Genomic DNA, 15265 nt, shown 5'->3' with positions numbered 1-15265 from the left:
CCAATCTAATATTTATCACAATCATACATATAAAGCAGGTTATAAATAAACAAGCTTGTCATCATAAAGAGAGTGAAATTAGTATCCTCATAATGTTGCAAGTTTATGTGGCAATAAAACTAGATAATCAATATAAGTAACATAAAGAAACATAATCGTGTGTTATATCTTGAAAAACAGATCTCAAAATATGGAGAGTTTATTGAATGGTTACTGTAAATCTTTTAACAACAACAGATGTTTTCTAAATGCACATTTCACATTTCTATTTCTCAAGCAATAAATAATAGGGTTTAAAATAGGTGTAATCACTGTGTAAAACACTGCCACTACTCGATTGAGACTGAAGGTAAAACCCACCTTTGGTCTCACATACATAAATATAACAGCCCCATAATAAACAATGACTACAATTAAATGGGAGCCACAGGTAGAAAATGCTTTTGTTCTCCCCTTAGCAGTAGGCATTTTCAGAACAGTTCTTAGAATATAGAGGTAAGACATCAGAGTCACTATGAAAGAAGTTACTATTACTACAGAAGCACAAATAAAATCCAAGAGGTCGTTCAGATTTGTGTCGGCACATGAAAGTTTTAAAAGAGGGGGTGCATCACAAAAGAAATGGTCGATTAAATTACTTTCACAAAATGGAAGCCTGGAGATCAGTAGTATTGGAGGAAAGGTAGTAATGAAACCACCAAACCATGAGCATATTGTTAAATTCCAACACATGTCCATGTCCATAAGAGATGGGTAACGTAGGGGATGACAATTTGCTAAATAACGGTCAAAAGCCATGACACCCAGCAAAAAACATTCAGTGGAACTAAGAAAGAAGAAAAAAAAAAGTTGTGTGATGCAGCTGGAAAATGGAATAAGTCTCCCATGTTGAGTAACGGTGGTCAGAATCTTGGGGACAATAACAGAGACATAGCAGACTTCCAATAAAGAAAATATGCGCAAGTAGAAATACATAGGGGTGTGAAGACATCTCTCGTTACATATTATAGCAATGATCACAATATTGCTGAGAAGGGTTATTATATAGGTGATACATAGTAAAAAGAACAACAAGTACTGCAATGATGGACTTCCAGGAAATCCTAAAATTACAAATATTGTCACCACACTTTCATTTCCCAGACCCATGGTTTCATTGTTTAGGATATTAATTAAATAAAAGCTATCTATCCATATCAAGTGGAACAGTTTAGAACATTTGATGATGAAAAAAACATACCATGAACTTAATCTGGACTGATAAATGCTTGGACTCATTGGGTTGTATTAGAACATAAAATATAACAAAGAACATATACAAACATGGTATTGAATAAATACATGAAATATAGATATATGTGATAGTAGAATGTATGACCTATAAATAATTAAGTTTAGAATTGAAAGCATCCACAATTCAAAGATTTTGGTTGTATACTATGATGTCCTTATAATGGACAGTGCACTTCTCAAATCTAGACATTTACTTCATACATTATTTTAAAATTGAACAAATTGAATTATTTGATATATATCAATATCTTGCCAAATACACTTTGGGAAACAAACTACATTATCTAATAAAATAAAATTAAGAATCAGCACAAGAAAAAAATAACTGTATGCTTGGAACCGAGCAAGAATTCCTTTATCGATTGCTGTGTTCTATCCTAGCAAGAGACAATTTGGTTAGTAATAATTCAATAATGTAATTCAAGAGTTTTGCTTATTTGAAAAATATATTTTTATGGGGCGACTTACTGAGATATAAAAAAGAAAAGTGATATATTTCAATAATTATTTTATAGCTTTTTTGTCAGGCTAAATAATATGTTCTATATGGTAACAAATAATCTTCAGTAAATCTATACCCAGACATTATATGATCAATTTTGAGAATAATTGAAAGGTAATTTTTGCAAGTCCAGAAATATGTGCAGGAAAATTTCTAAGAAGAAATGTTCTAATATATGCTAAAAAAAAACATAAAAAAAGCTTTCAGACAACATTTTTTCTTACTTGTTATTTATGATGTGATTTGCGAAGCACCTGGTGCAATTCTGTGCGTGTGTGCAATTATTGTATAAGCAGTAACATCGCTTGGAAACAATAACTAGCATAACATGCATTTTTCATTATATGTCAAAATTGGGAGGAAAAACAGTCTCTATAATCAAAATTAGATAAATATATGCATCAAAAAGGTTAGTAATAGAAGAGAGTTCACAGTTTTTGAAGTTAATTGTATAACAGATTTAAAAACATACCTTTTTTGAACTCTTCTATTAAAAAAGTTTAGACTCATAATTCACAAGCCAATATCTTCTTTTCAACATTATATTGGAAAACATCCATAGCTAATTACAATGTTCTCTATTAATATTTGTAAAGATCTATAACAAGTTTAATTTTGAAGTTTAACTTTGAAAAGGGTAAATTCTAATCCACCAAGATATCCGCATTTAAATATAACAGCCTTATTTCCAGAACCTCCCTTTGATCATTATCCAGAGAATCTAATTATTATTGTTTTTCATAACACTGTTATAAATCCTTTGGGACAAAAAACCCAAGATCTTATATTTGTCTAAAAACACAATATTTTCCATGTATTTATAAACTTTATGACTTCTTGACTGATCAATCTATTGATGTCTATGTTGGAGTCTTTATTATAGATAAATATATATTTTTTTACTGTTCTATTATAAAAAAAATAAGAAAAACAATATCACATTTTGTTAAAAATACCATACATTGTATAGTTGTATATTGATAATAATAATGTAAATAAAAAATAAAATAGTTTCTGTAAAAATAGGGTAAATGCCAAATACAAAAATATTTGCACACTAGCTAGTTTATACTGGTGAATGGAAAGGGTTATCATATATGATTTTCTTTGGAATTAAGTGCTATTTCATTGTGTCTTTAACTCTTTTAGTACAAACCAAGTATTTGCAATATGATTTTAGTGCTTCTCCTGAGACTTCTTCAGGTATTCCCCGTATTCTGAGATTCTCCTACGAGAGTGGTTCTCAAATTCAGCTACTTTACAATCTGGATACCTTTTTGGATTGCACTGAATTTATTACAGCATTTATTGAGAGAAAGTTGGTAGGCTCACTTCTACTCGAAAGGATACAAAGGCTACCAAAATCCAGAGAGCCCCAATATGCAGAGATGTAATAATTTGTTTTTCACAATGCCCGACTAAAGCATATGCTATTTAGATAATTAAGGAAGAAGCCTGCAATACCCAAGTATAAAGACTTTATTTTTTTCTGATTTGTCAGCACATACCAGGTAGAAGAAGCTTTAGGGACATTACTACCAATCTGAGAGCAATTAATGAGAGCAATTAATGTCATCTAGATGGGGGTTTCCTACAAATCTATTGGTTATTCATGATGGAAAGATTATTTCACTTATTGATCCATTTACAGCAAATGAGAAATTGATCCACTTGGGTACTCTTAAAGACTAACCATAATAGGCTAACATTTTTCTCTCTCTTTTGTTACAATTTTGGTGCAAACCTCTTACCTCATAGAGTATAAATTACTTTATAAATTTGTTTTGCTTAATGGGTTTTGATCCTGGTAGTTCCATACCCTGACAGAATAGTATCCTCTTGGATAACAAGCTTTGGATAATAATTGTTTTAATATCCATACATTGAATACTGTTCTTGTAACTTGCTATCCTATCTGATTATTTGAGGGCCTACGCAGTCTTGAGTCAGGGTTAGTGGGTCAGGGCGAGTTCCATCCACAATATCACGGTTGGATCTAATAAGGATTTTATTATACTAATAGGTATCTAGTATAGGGTCTGAGTAGCACACATATAAAACAGGTTAATTAACGGTTGTCCTTTATTTTCGCAGGCCCATGTAATCATTGCCTGTGATCTGTTGTATAACCGCGTCCTATCCTTAAAGAACCACAATTGCATTGTTGAGGATTACAAAATGATTAATAGATAAGATATTACTGTGTTATTTGTAGCTAACCCCCCAAAAAAGTTGTTTATAAATCATGATTTTTTTTATTGAAGGGAGGGATGCTTGATAAACAATGTTGATTAATGGTTGTCCTTTATATTTGCAGAACCACACCATCAATGGCTGTGACATTTTCCTATCCCGAATGCTGCATTGTTGAAGATAAAGTAATTTGAAAAAGTTGACAGATATGATTCAATATGTAATTTGTTGAAAAAAAATGTTTAAAAATCATGTTTTTTGTGGGGGTTGGGGGGGGGGCCCTGTTTGCAGAATATTCTAATTGAATCTGGCTAAATCACAGGTAATTTTGTTTTAACTATCAGAGACTTAGCGGAATGCCTTAAAAGATAATATCCACTTTGATTGGTCTACTAGATGGATCAATTATTTGGGTATCAAAATACTATTCGATATAAAAATGTCTGGAGACTTAAATTACTCTGATTTGATTCTGAATTTGAAAAATAAGTTTTCAAAATGGAAGGGACTGGAGCCCTCATGGTATGGACGTGTGAATATTGTTAAATCTCATGTTTTCCCTAAAATTCTGTATCTATTTAGGACCATCCCTTTATGTGCTTCTAACATAGACTTAAGGCAGCTAAGCAAAATAATAAAAACATTTGGGAATCCAGGAGAACCAGGATAGTGAGTTATATACTAAAATGGAGGTCTAACGCTTTATACACCGATCAAGGTATGATATATGATTGCTATGAATCTAGTTCCCTGGAAGGCAAATGCAATCAACTTTCTGGGTGATTATGTCATTTACTAGCATCCTAGCATCCAAAGTAGATTTAACCTACCCAGTAAAGGATTCCTAACTTATTTAAGATTGAGACATTTTCTAAAAACAGCCATACCATCACCCCTAGTAAACCCTTAGATGATTTTCTAAATAATCCTTATCAATCAAATTTGATCTTGAGAGTTATGGATCTACTAGATTAAAATATTGAGGTAATTAGATCCTCCTGGCTGAGTAGATGGGAGAAAGATCTAGGTAAGACTTATTCAGATGAAATTTGTTGTAGAGCTTGGTCCCTCACAAGGAGATCTGTCCATTGTGTTAACCTGCATGAACTATATTTCTAGGTCTTCCACAGGTGGTATTTAGTTCCTACAAGGCTTCATAAAATGTGCTCTATCACCCCAGCAACATGCTGGAGATGTAACAAAACAACAGGGTAATATGTACCACATCTGGTGGTAGTGTGAAGCTCTGGAAGAAATGAAACATAAGTTGCGGTTACTGCGGATCAATTTATTTGGTCTTAATTTAACGAAAACCCCGCAAGTTTCTTTTTCATATTGATATTCCAAAATTTAGTAATTTTAATTGTCCTTTTCTGATTAATATCCTTCTGGTGTGGAAGATCGCTGTAGCACAATATTGGTGGAGATTGGACACTCCAGACAGGGATGAAATTAAGCGTCAGATCGATTATCAGTATAGTATGAATAAATATTTTTCATTCTTAATGACATGATAAGTAAATATGAAGATATCTGGAATCCACCCTGAGTACAGGTTCTCAATGAGGAGCTATATCCCAAGAATATTGCTCCCCCTTTATACCGCCAAATAGTAGAAACCAGTAACCTTAATTTGGATAAAACAAAAAAAAGACCCAATTTAATTAGATGGTATTGTCCCTTCAGTATAGTGAAACATAATAAAGGGTGGAAGAAAACAGACAATGGCCTAGCCTATATGACTAAACGCAAACTCCACATCTAACTACAGATCTGCCCTGTAGAGCTTCAGCATCTGATATGGGTTCCCCCTTGTGAGCAGAGGTAGCTCTCTCTTCTTGACCAGTCTAGAATGTTTGTGTGGGTCAAATTGAACGAATATTATCAAATATTTTGTACTTATAACCTTGTAATACGACAAGCACAAATCATATGTTTTGAGTAAATTGTGCGTATTACTATATATACGTCCTTTTATACCTCAATTATTACTGTATGATGTATGAGAAATACTTTATATTGAAATTGTATTAATTGTTTAAACTTGGCTAAAATTATCAATATTTTTTTTTTTAAAAGTAATGACAACCCTTTGATCAACTTCTTACGTTATTTTTGTCACAATAAAGCCTCAGTTACAAACAATGTTCCTGCCTAGATTAAGTTTAGTCATAGAATCCTTGAAATATTACAACCATGCTTGTCTAATATGGTTTAACAAAGGTTATCTTCATTTGGACATGCAATGTTGGAATATGCTACTTATTACAGAATATCAATAAATAACCATAATAAACCAACAAACACTAAAATAAAAAATAGAAATAAAGAAAAGTCTCACAGTTTGTATTTAGTGCAATTTGTAAAGATTTTGCAAAATCTTTCAATTTTTTCATGTTATTTGGCAGTTATATGTTTCCATAATAAGGATATTCCACACATTTATATATACTTAATTTTTCATTGAAGCGAATGCCTTCCAATATTTCATGACTTTGCTGTTGGCGTAGAGGACGTCACTGAAAACACTGTCTTTTTTTGTAACTAAAACTCAGGGCAATATGGCTACGCTTTTGATGATGTCCTCTCCCCGACTGAAGGGTTTGTCCGCAAAGATGGGGACAAAGATATAAGATAGAAGAGAAAATAAATCATGTAAAGCATCTTTCTTATTCAACAATTTCTTTAAACCAATGGCAAAGGCTTTGCCCTGTGCTGCACTCCTAGTGGGCTGCAAATGGCATTTCAGAGGAGAAGGGGGAAAAAAAGCCCAACCCTAACTAGCAGCATTTATTTTGTCTTGGGGCCTGGAAGGCCCAGCTGATGTATGTGAGGCCTTGTACTCCCCCCCTAATTCTCCTCCCTTCTAGGTCTCCAGCAACACTTCCTCAAAGGAAAGATTATTCATTGTGGAAACCTTCACCTGATGGTCCCTGACAAACTAAACATTTTTTTTAAAGAAAAAAAACAGTAATAGAATAAATAGCAGCAAGGGATCTTAAATAGGATTGACCATGCCCCTGTTGGCCCTTTTAAACCTTGTCTAAGCCCAACTCATTGTCACGCTCTTCCCAGGCTGCGGAGCTGCATGTCTTTTGTTTCCCTGTCTTGCTGTGGTCCATTTCTGGATTTCTGTATGTTCTGTCCTGAACCTCTGATTCCTTGATTCCAGTCTTGCTCTTTGCTCCAGCTCTGTTTCCTTTTTAAGGTGTGCCCCACCTGTTCTGTTTGTCTCAGTCTGCAGTCTACAGGTATGTCTCTCTGATATGTGTATAGATTCAATGTTCAGTTTATTTCGTACCTCTGTAAGCAGGCCTTAGCGTTAGGACCCACCGCCATTGGAGTACTTTGGCGTAGTGGTGGACTAAGCATACTATGGCCATAAGATTTGACGGAATCTCCAATAGTTATCATACAGTCCTAGGCTAGTTCCTGTATTTATGTGTGTCAGTCTGTGATGTAACCTGTGGGGTGTCCTGTCCTGTCGTGTATCCCAGGTAGAGGGGTGTCCTGTCTTGTAACCCCGGTAGAGGGGTGTCCTGTCTTGTAACCCCGGTAGAGGGGTGTCCTGTCTTGTAACCCCGGTAGAGGGGTATATTGTCTTGTAACCCCGGTAGAGGGGTGTCCTGTCTTGAATCCCCGTAGAGGGGTGTCCTGTCTTGAATCCCTGGTAGAGGGGTGTCCTGTCTTTAATCCCCAGTAGAGGGGTGTTCTGTCTTGAATCCCCGGTAGAGGGGTGTCCTTGTCTTGTTCCCTGTTGTGCCCTGTATTATGTATTTCTTGTCTGGTTATGTTTCTTGCTTGGACCCCTGCTCCTTGCTCTGTCAAAAAACAAAAACTGTCTGCGCTTCTCACCCTAATAAAGTTGGCAACAAATATATAGACATAATATAAATGAGAGGTTTTGGTTATATGAATTGGCCAAAGCATAATTAAGCTCACCCGCCACGTCAAGGCACACTCTCCATAGGGTGAGAACCTACTCTCATCTCCTACATAGTGGGCACACAAAGCAGTTTATACTGCTACCAAAACCTAATGAATGTGTTGGTGGAGGTGCAATTAAATCTCCTCCCATTTAACCCCTGGACAGCAAGTGCAACCAGATTGTTGAGGAGCCAACAACCTGAAATATGTGCAAACAGGGAAAAGAAAAAATGTCGGTGCGCTAAGCTAGCCTCAGGCTCAAATAATACAAATGTATGTTGGCAACTAAATTATTAGGATGAGAAGCGCAGACTTTTTTTTTTTTTACATACAATGTACAGCCAACACACTGTATTTGCAGCATGCTCACACTGTTTGGTAGACCTCATATTATACATTATTTGAGCACCTCCCCCAACACATTAATTAGGTTTTTAGGTTAATTAGGGTGCGACCTCCTTTCAACGTTGCAAAGCTTCCCCAAATGAGGAAGGAGGTGCTGACAAGTCCCTCAGGCCTAGGCCAGCAGTCTTGTCCCCCTCTCTTATTGGTCCAAGGGGCCCTCTAGACATGGTGGGGTAAGGGTAGTAAATAAACCCGGTAGGGTATATTGCCTTATATATTCCCTATACTCTGCTCAGGAGGATGGAGTGTTAACTAAAAAATTGGAGGAAGCAATACAGCTTCCTAGAACTTTAATTTCCTAAAAAACCCTGGGTGGTTTTGCCCCGTTTTCGTGACTTTCATACAAATATTGGACCTTAAATGATATGAACAACTTTTTTGGTCTCTTCATTTTCGAACCACAAAATTAATTAAGTATCAAGTGGTTTTACATTTTCTGTAATAATTGTTGGCTGCCCTGCTGGTGCCCTATGAGCTGCTTGAGTCACTGTTTAATAATGCCAGCCCATGCCATGTATGTAGGCAAAGTTGTTTTACTATAAGTGTTTATCTTACAACCTGTTTTGCAATTAATCTCAGTACAACTGCTTAAGTAAATGCCCTTCATGAATTAAACCAAAAACCCATTGAGAACACAAATAGCCCACAGTGCTTAGATCCCCCAAGGTTTCTACTCTATAGGAGTCTATAAAACACAAAGTAACAACAACAGACATTGCATTGGACAGCAATTTACCATCTCCTCCAAACTAAGGTATGCATTTCCTTTTGTCTTTCTACATTCCTGGTTTATTCTATTTCACAATTACTCTTGCTAATTGTATTTTAAAATGGTGAACTTTAACACAATCTTCATTTATCAATCTATACAAGATATAATGTTTTTTTATGAAAATGCAAATTGTGGATATGAACAAGAATATCATACTCTTTTAATCTTTTTGTGTTTCTATAGCCAAATAAATAAGATGAACAATGAATCCATGGTGGCTGAATTTATTCTGCTTGGACTCTCCAGTGTTCCAGAGATGGATGTTGCCCTGTTCTCTGTTTTTCTCATTATGTACTTAATATGTATGACTGGAAATCTTGCTATAATCATTATAGCATGTGTCGATCCTGCATTAAATACTCCCATGTACTTCTTACTTGCTAATCTGTCCTTCCTTGATGTTGTTTGCACAACCTCCACAATCCCTAATATGCTGGTCAACTTTTTTTCTGAAAGTAAAGTTATATCCTTTCAAGGATGTGTTGTTCAGATGTTTGTATTTACTGCTGCTATGGACACGGAGTTCCTTCTCCTGACTCTTATGTCACTTGATCGTTACTTAGCCATTTGCAACCCATTAAGATACAAAAGCATCATGAGTAAACAAGCTTGTATTTGTATGTCTGCTGTTGTTTGGTCTTTTGGGTTATGCAGTTCTACTTATCATACATCAAGCACTTTTCGTTTATCTTTTTGTGCCTCCAACAAGATCAATCATTTCTTCTGTGAGATCCCACAAATACTGGCACTATCGTGTTCTGATACTCATATAAATGAGTTAGTTCTTATTGTTACAGATGTTATATTGGGGGTGGTCTGCTTCGTTCTTATCTTTATGTCTTATGTATTTATTATTATTGCAGTATTAAAAATTCGCTCCGTTGAAGGAAAGAAGAAGGCCTTTTCCACTTGTGCTTCTCATCTCACAGTTGTTGTGTTATTTTATGGGACATTAATCTTTGCCTACTTTAGACCTTCATCAGGTAACTCTTCAAACACAGATAAAGTTATTGCAGTTCTTTATACTATTGTTATACCAATGTTAAATCCTCTTTTGTACAGTTTAAGGAATAAGGAAGTGAAAGAATCAATTAAGAAAGTTATTTTTAGACAAAATCATATAAATCATTAATCATTATTAATTAACAATGGGGTATTTTAATTTAAAACAAATTAATCAATTAGTATTTTGTAATTCAACTTTCAATGAAAACAACAGATTGAAAAGGCCAACATTTTACAATTGTAAATGTTTATGTAGAAATATTTTTGTTATATGTAAAGTGATATATATTTGCCTAAATATTTAAATAAATGTTTAAGCTATTGAATCTAAATGGCATTTTTTTGTTTATGTACTTTATATGTATAATTTTCACCAAGGTTAATACAAATCTTCTTTATTTTGTTTTAGATGCAATTATATTTTGTTTTGATATGTTAATTTTATGTTTGCTATTAGTAGCAAGCTTGTTTACATATGATGCTTAGGAACCAATATTAAATATTTAGTTAATGTGTACTGACACATATACAAAAGTAACTCATAATATTTCATTTGACAATGAACACAAAAACTAATAAAAATATTGTTCTGAATACAAACCATCAAAACAATTAAAATGGTTGTGACCCCTAATGGGTTGACATAACATATAACAGTTTGCTGGTTTATAGCTTGGTTTGACTATATACAGTAATAACAAATCATGTGTCATTTTTGTTGCATGAATATAATGCATGTTGACCTATAATGAATATTCATCAGACAAAACTTACCAATAATGAAGAAACAGTTAAATTAATAAACGTCAGAACATGAAAAGGTTGAAATGGTTCTATTATGATTTTTTAGGTAAATGCACTTTTATGAATTGTTGGCATAAAAGACGATAACCTTCAACTGATGATTTCAATATCAAAACTGTAAATCTTTAATATTAATACTAAAGCTGTGTGTCTCATTTAGTGCAAAAATAATTACATGGCCAATAAACATGTTGAGGACATGATTCTTGGTGATAAAAACTCTTTGGCAAAAAACATTGATGTATATTGCAATTGTAGGTCTCAAAGTCGCTATATTTTATTAAATTCCAAAGATAAATAAATCATTTAACACTTCCCTGGTGACCAGTTATTTCTTTATTAAAAACACTGAGGTTTAATTTACGAAAATATTTATGGTGAAAAAACTTTTATGTTGGAAAGCTATTAAGTAAAATGTGTATTTTCTTGCGTCTGTCACTTACCAGCATTAGCATCATTAAATGTATTTGCTGTAATCACAGTGAGAGTGAAAAGATAACAACGAAATGCAAACAAAAATTCGGAGCTCTCTGCTTTTTTTCCGTATGTTTCATTGGGGCCCCTCCATTTATATGATAAATTGTATATGATGTGATCAATAAAGAGGAAAGAGGTCCAGAAGCATAAGAGTGATGCACTCTCTGGTTGTAATTTTTTAGTTTCCATAATATTATACTGTAGAATTTAAAAAAAAGGTTCCCTCAGAGTAAGGACGGTCAGAGAGGTGCAAAAAGGTTCCCCCCAAAGTAAGGACATTCAAAGAGGTGCAGTAACAGCAGTAGTAGAATACTGGGCCTCGGCAGACAGGAACTAGCAGCCCCATGGAGCAGGACTAAATTTAACAAAAGTAGCAAAAAATCATCAGTAAGAAAGGAGACGAAGCAGCAGCTCACTCACTAGTTTGAATATTGATTGCTTGGTAACCTAATTTGACTTTCAAGAAGGTGTGGCAAGAGCTATGTTCTCAGAGGATTGAGTATGTCTCAGAGAAAACCCTCTTGCTTTGAACACTGGTGGGGGGGCATGAAAGCAACTGCTGGGCCACGAAAGAGAGGCCTAGCCATTCAACAGCTACAATCATGTAGTAGGTCAGTACCAGGAGGCAGTGGCAGTTTTCCAAGATAGACTTTCACAATTTTGGAGGCGCTACTCTGACTTTGGGAGCTTGGGTGGTACTAGTACCCATCAAAGTTTCAAGGGCCACTGCACAAATCGGTGATGGTCAGGTGGGTCTAGTGCAGCTGCTCTGCATGGATGCAATGGATTGGGAATGGGACATGTGGCTGGCATTACTGCCACTGCTGCTGGGAATTTCCATTTCCAACTCCTGCATCACTCAACTTAACATGCCCCTTTTGTGCTGGACCAACTTGCCTTAACCCTTGGGTTTCAGAGGGTTGCCAGTTGGAATAGCTGCCCTTACCACCACATGTAGTATATGTGCTGTGCAACGCAAACCCACAAAGTCCCCACCTCTAACCGCTTTCCTCATGTTTGCTACACCATCAGTACAATAATTTAAAAAATATATTTTCCACACTGCTATGTCACTGACCCCCCTTGTGTGTTTTTGCTAGACTTGGGCACCAGGGGGCTCTTCGTGTTCGTCTTCGTGCTCGTCTTCGGCAAAAAAAAAAACTTCGTATTCCGCGAATATTCGCCTGGTCCTGTCTTCTCTTTGGGCGAATATTCGCGGACGTTCTTCGTGCTCGGGTTTTCTTCGTTTTCCCCGGTTAAGGGGTTAAAACGGGGTTAAAGCCGCTCTGGCGCCAGGAGTGTAAATGTCTGTATGAGCAACTCTATTGGTCGTCAGCAGGGGGCTCGTCTGCCATTGGTTGATGGCAGACGAGCCCCCTGCTGGCGACCAATAGGGTCGCTCGTACAGACTGTTATACTCCTGGTGCCGCAGATCCCGCTGGTCTCCCTGTTCTATAATTTATTAACTGATAGAACAGGGAGACCAGTGGGATCTGCCGGGTAAGTTACAGCATTGGGGTTTTAAAAGTCTGCACGAGCGACTCTGTTGGTCGCTCGTGCAGACTTTTAAAACCCCAATGCTACAACTTACCCGGCACATCCCACTGGTCTCCCTCCCTGTTCAATTAATTAAATGTCCGTACGAGCGAACAATAAAGTCGCTCGTACGGACATTTAACTCTGTACAGGGAGGGAGACCAGTGGCATCGGCAGGGTAAGTTGCAGCATTGGGGTTTTAAAACCCCAATGCTGCAACTTGCCCTGCCGATGCCACTGGTCTTTAACTAATTGAACAGGGAGGGAGACCGATGCCACTGGTCTCCCTCCCTGTTCAATTAGTTAGTCCGTGCCGGGTTAAATGTCCGTACGAGCGACCAATAAAGTCGCTCGTACGGACATTTAACTCTGTACAGGGAGGGAGACCAGTGGCATCGGCAGGGTAAGTTGCAGCATTGGGGTTTTAAAACCCCAATGCTGCAACTTGCCCTGCCGATGCCACTGGTCTTTAACTAATTGAACAGGGAGGGAGACCGATGCCACTGGTCTCCCTCCCTGTTCAATTAGTTAGTCTGTGCCGGGTTAAATGTCCGTACGAGCGACCAATAAAGTCGCTCGTACGGACATTTAACTAATTGAACAGGGAGGGAGACCAGTGGCATCGGCACTGCCGATGCCACTGGTCTCCCTCCCTGTTCAATTAGTTAGGGGTTAACTTTTTTTTAAAGGGTTAAGGGGCCGTGCAAGTGAGCCTATTGGTCGCTTGCACGGCCCTTTAACCTATGGATTTCTGCTCCCGTTAACCCCTTCGATGCTGTGTTAACGCAGCATCGAAGGGGTTAACGGGAGCGGAAATCCATAGGTTCGCTGTCAGGGGCTACAAAGACCGTGCGAGTGAGCCTATTGGTCACCTGCAGGGTCTTTCTCTGGCATCAACCAATTGGTTGATGCCAGAGGAGGTCCCTGTAGGCGACCAATAGGCTCATTCGCACTGCCCTGTAACCCGTGACGGCGAACCTGCGGATTTCCACTTCCGGGAACTGCCGCGATGCCGCGAAGACAAGACAAGGTAAGATGAAGGGGGGGAATGGTAGACGAAGACGAAGACAATCACGAAGATCTTCGTGGTGTGTGTCTTCGTCTTCGCCTACGTTTTACCGCCGCCGTCTTCTCTTCGGCGTGTCTTCGGAACGAACACGAAAACGCACTCTTCTTGTTCGTTTCCATGTTCGCCCGAAGACGAATGCACAAGTCTAGTTTTTGCCCCCTTGTCATCACCTACCTTTAGTATTGATTTATGTAATGGCCCCAGCTGCCCCCCTGTGGCTGTCGGAGGCGGTTGTGTGGCCGCATCGCACAATGCATGTGTTTCAACAGCCCTGAACTGCCCGGCCCGTCTAATGACAAGTTTAAATGGCATCAGCACACTATATTATATATATATACCGTATATGCTCGATTATAAGACGAGGTTTTTTTCAGAGCAAATGCTCTGAAAAATACCCCTCGTCTTATAATCGGGGTCGTCTTATAATCAGACCTCAAATAGGTCTGACTATGAGACGACTAAGATCCAGATCCCCCGCAGCTTTTTAACCCTCTATACGCCACTCTGCCTCCTGAATGCCTTAAACCTCCCTATATGCCACTCTTCCCCATAATATGCCTTTTAACCCTCTAAACGCCAGAGTGGCATATAGGGTATAAGGCATTTCTGGAGGCAGAGTGGCACATAGGGGGTCAAAAGGCATATCATGGGGCACAGTGGCATATAGGGTTAAAAGGCATATCATGGGACACAGTGGAATTAAGAGGGTTAAAAGGCATATCATGGGGCACAGTGGCATATAGGGGGTATAAGGCATTTCTGGGGCAGATGTGCATAACTGGGGGGCAGGTCTGAAAATAGAAGGAAATAAAACCAAAATATTTTTATCAATCATAGCCTTTAGTAAAAAAAATAGTTTAGATGCATTAACATTTACTGGTAAAACGTTTTTCCTATAGGGTCGTCTTATATTCAGGCTTTTTCTTTTTTTCCTAAATTAATATTCAGATTTGGGGGGTCGTCTTATAATCGAGCAAATACGGTGTGTGTATATACATATATATATATATATATATATATATATAAAATATCTAATGCTTGTCCCTTTCAAAAAGTAAAAGAAAATTCCCACAGGTTGTTAGACCCATCAATCACAGCCATTTTCATCAATGAGACCACCCTCTGTTCAGCTATGGATATGTACCCTCCTATACACAGTCCCCCCCCTTTACCTTATCAATAAGTGCCAAAATGGCTTGTAATGGTGGGGGCTACACGAATGCATGAAACAGGCAATTTTCGTTAACAACCAAGTTACTACGAAAATGAATGAAAAGGATCA

The 15265-nt window shown here is 37.3% G+C and overlaps 2 protein-coding genes across 2 annotated transcripts; one reads left to right on the top strand and one right to left on the bottom strand.

Moving 5' to 3' along the window:
• Positions 1-210: 210 nt before the first annotated feature.
• On the bottom strand, positions 211-1149 carry LOC149290229 (olfactory receptor 6B1-like). Its single transcript, XM_089489452.1, has one exon. It carries the CDS (start codon positions 1147-1149, stop codon positions 211-213), a length of 939 nt encoding a protein of 312 aa, XP_089345578.1.
• Positions 1150-9288: 8139 nt separating this feature from the next.
• LOC149290228 (olfactory receptor 5I1-like) lies at positions 9289-10224 on the top strand. Its single transcript, XM_089489451.1, has one exon. It carries the CDS (start codon positions 9289-9291, stop codon positions 10222-10224), a length of 936 nt encoding a protein of 311 aa, XP_089345577.1.
• The last annotated feature ends 5041 nt before the right edge of the window (positions 10225-15265 follow it).

The sequence above is a fragment of the Sceloporus occidentalis genome, unplaced genomic scaffold (assembly GCF_023333645.1).
Source record: "Sceloporus occidentalis isolate IW3139 unplaced genomic scaffold, rSceOcc1.0.p SCAF_40, whole genome shotgun sequence".
Classification (NCBI taxonomy): Eukaryota; Metazoa; Chordata; class Lepidosauria; order Squamata; family Phrynosomatidae; genus Sceloporus; species Sceloporus occidentalis.
This window is presented reverse-complemented; position numbering and strand designations above follow the sequence as displayed.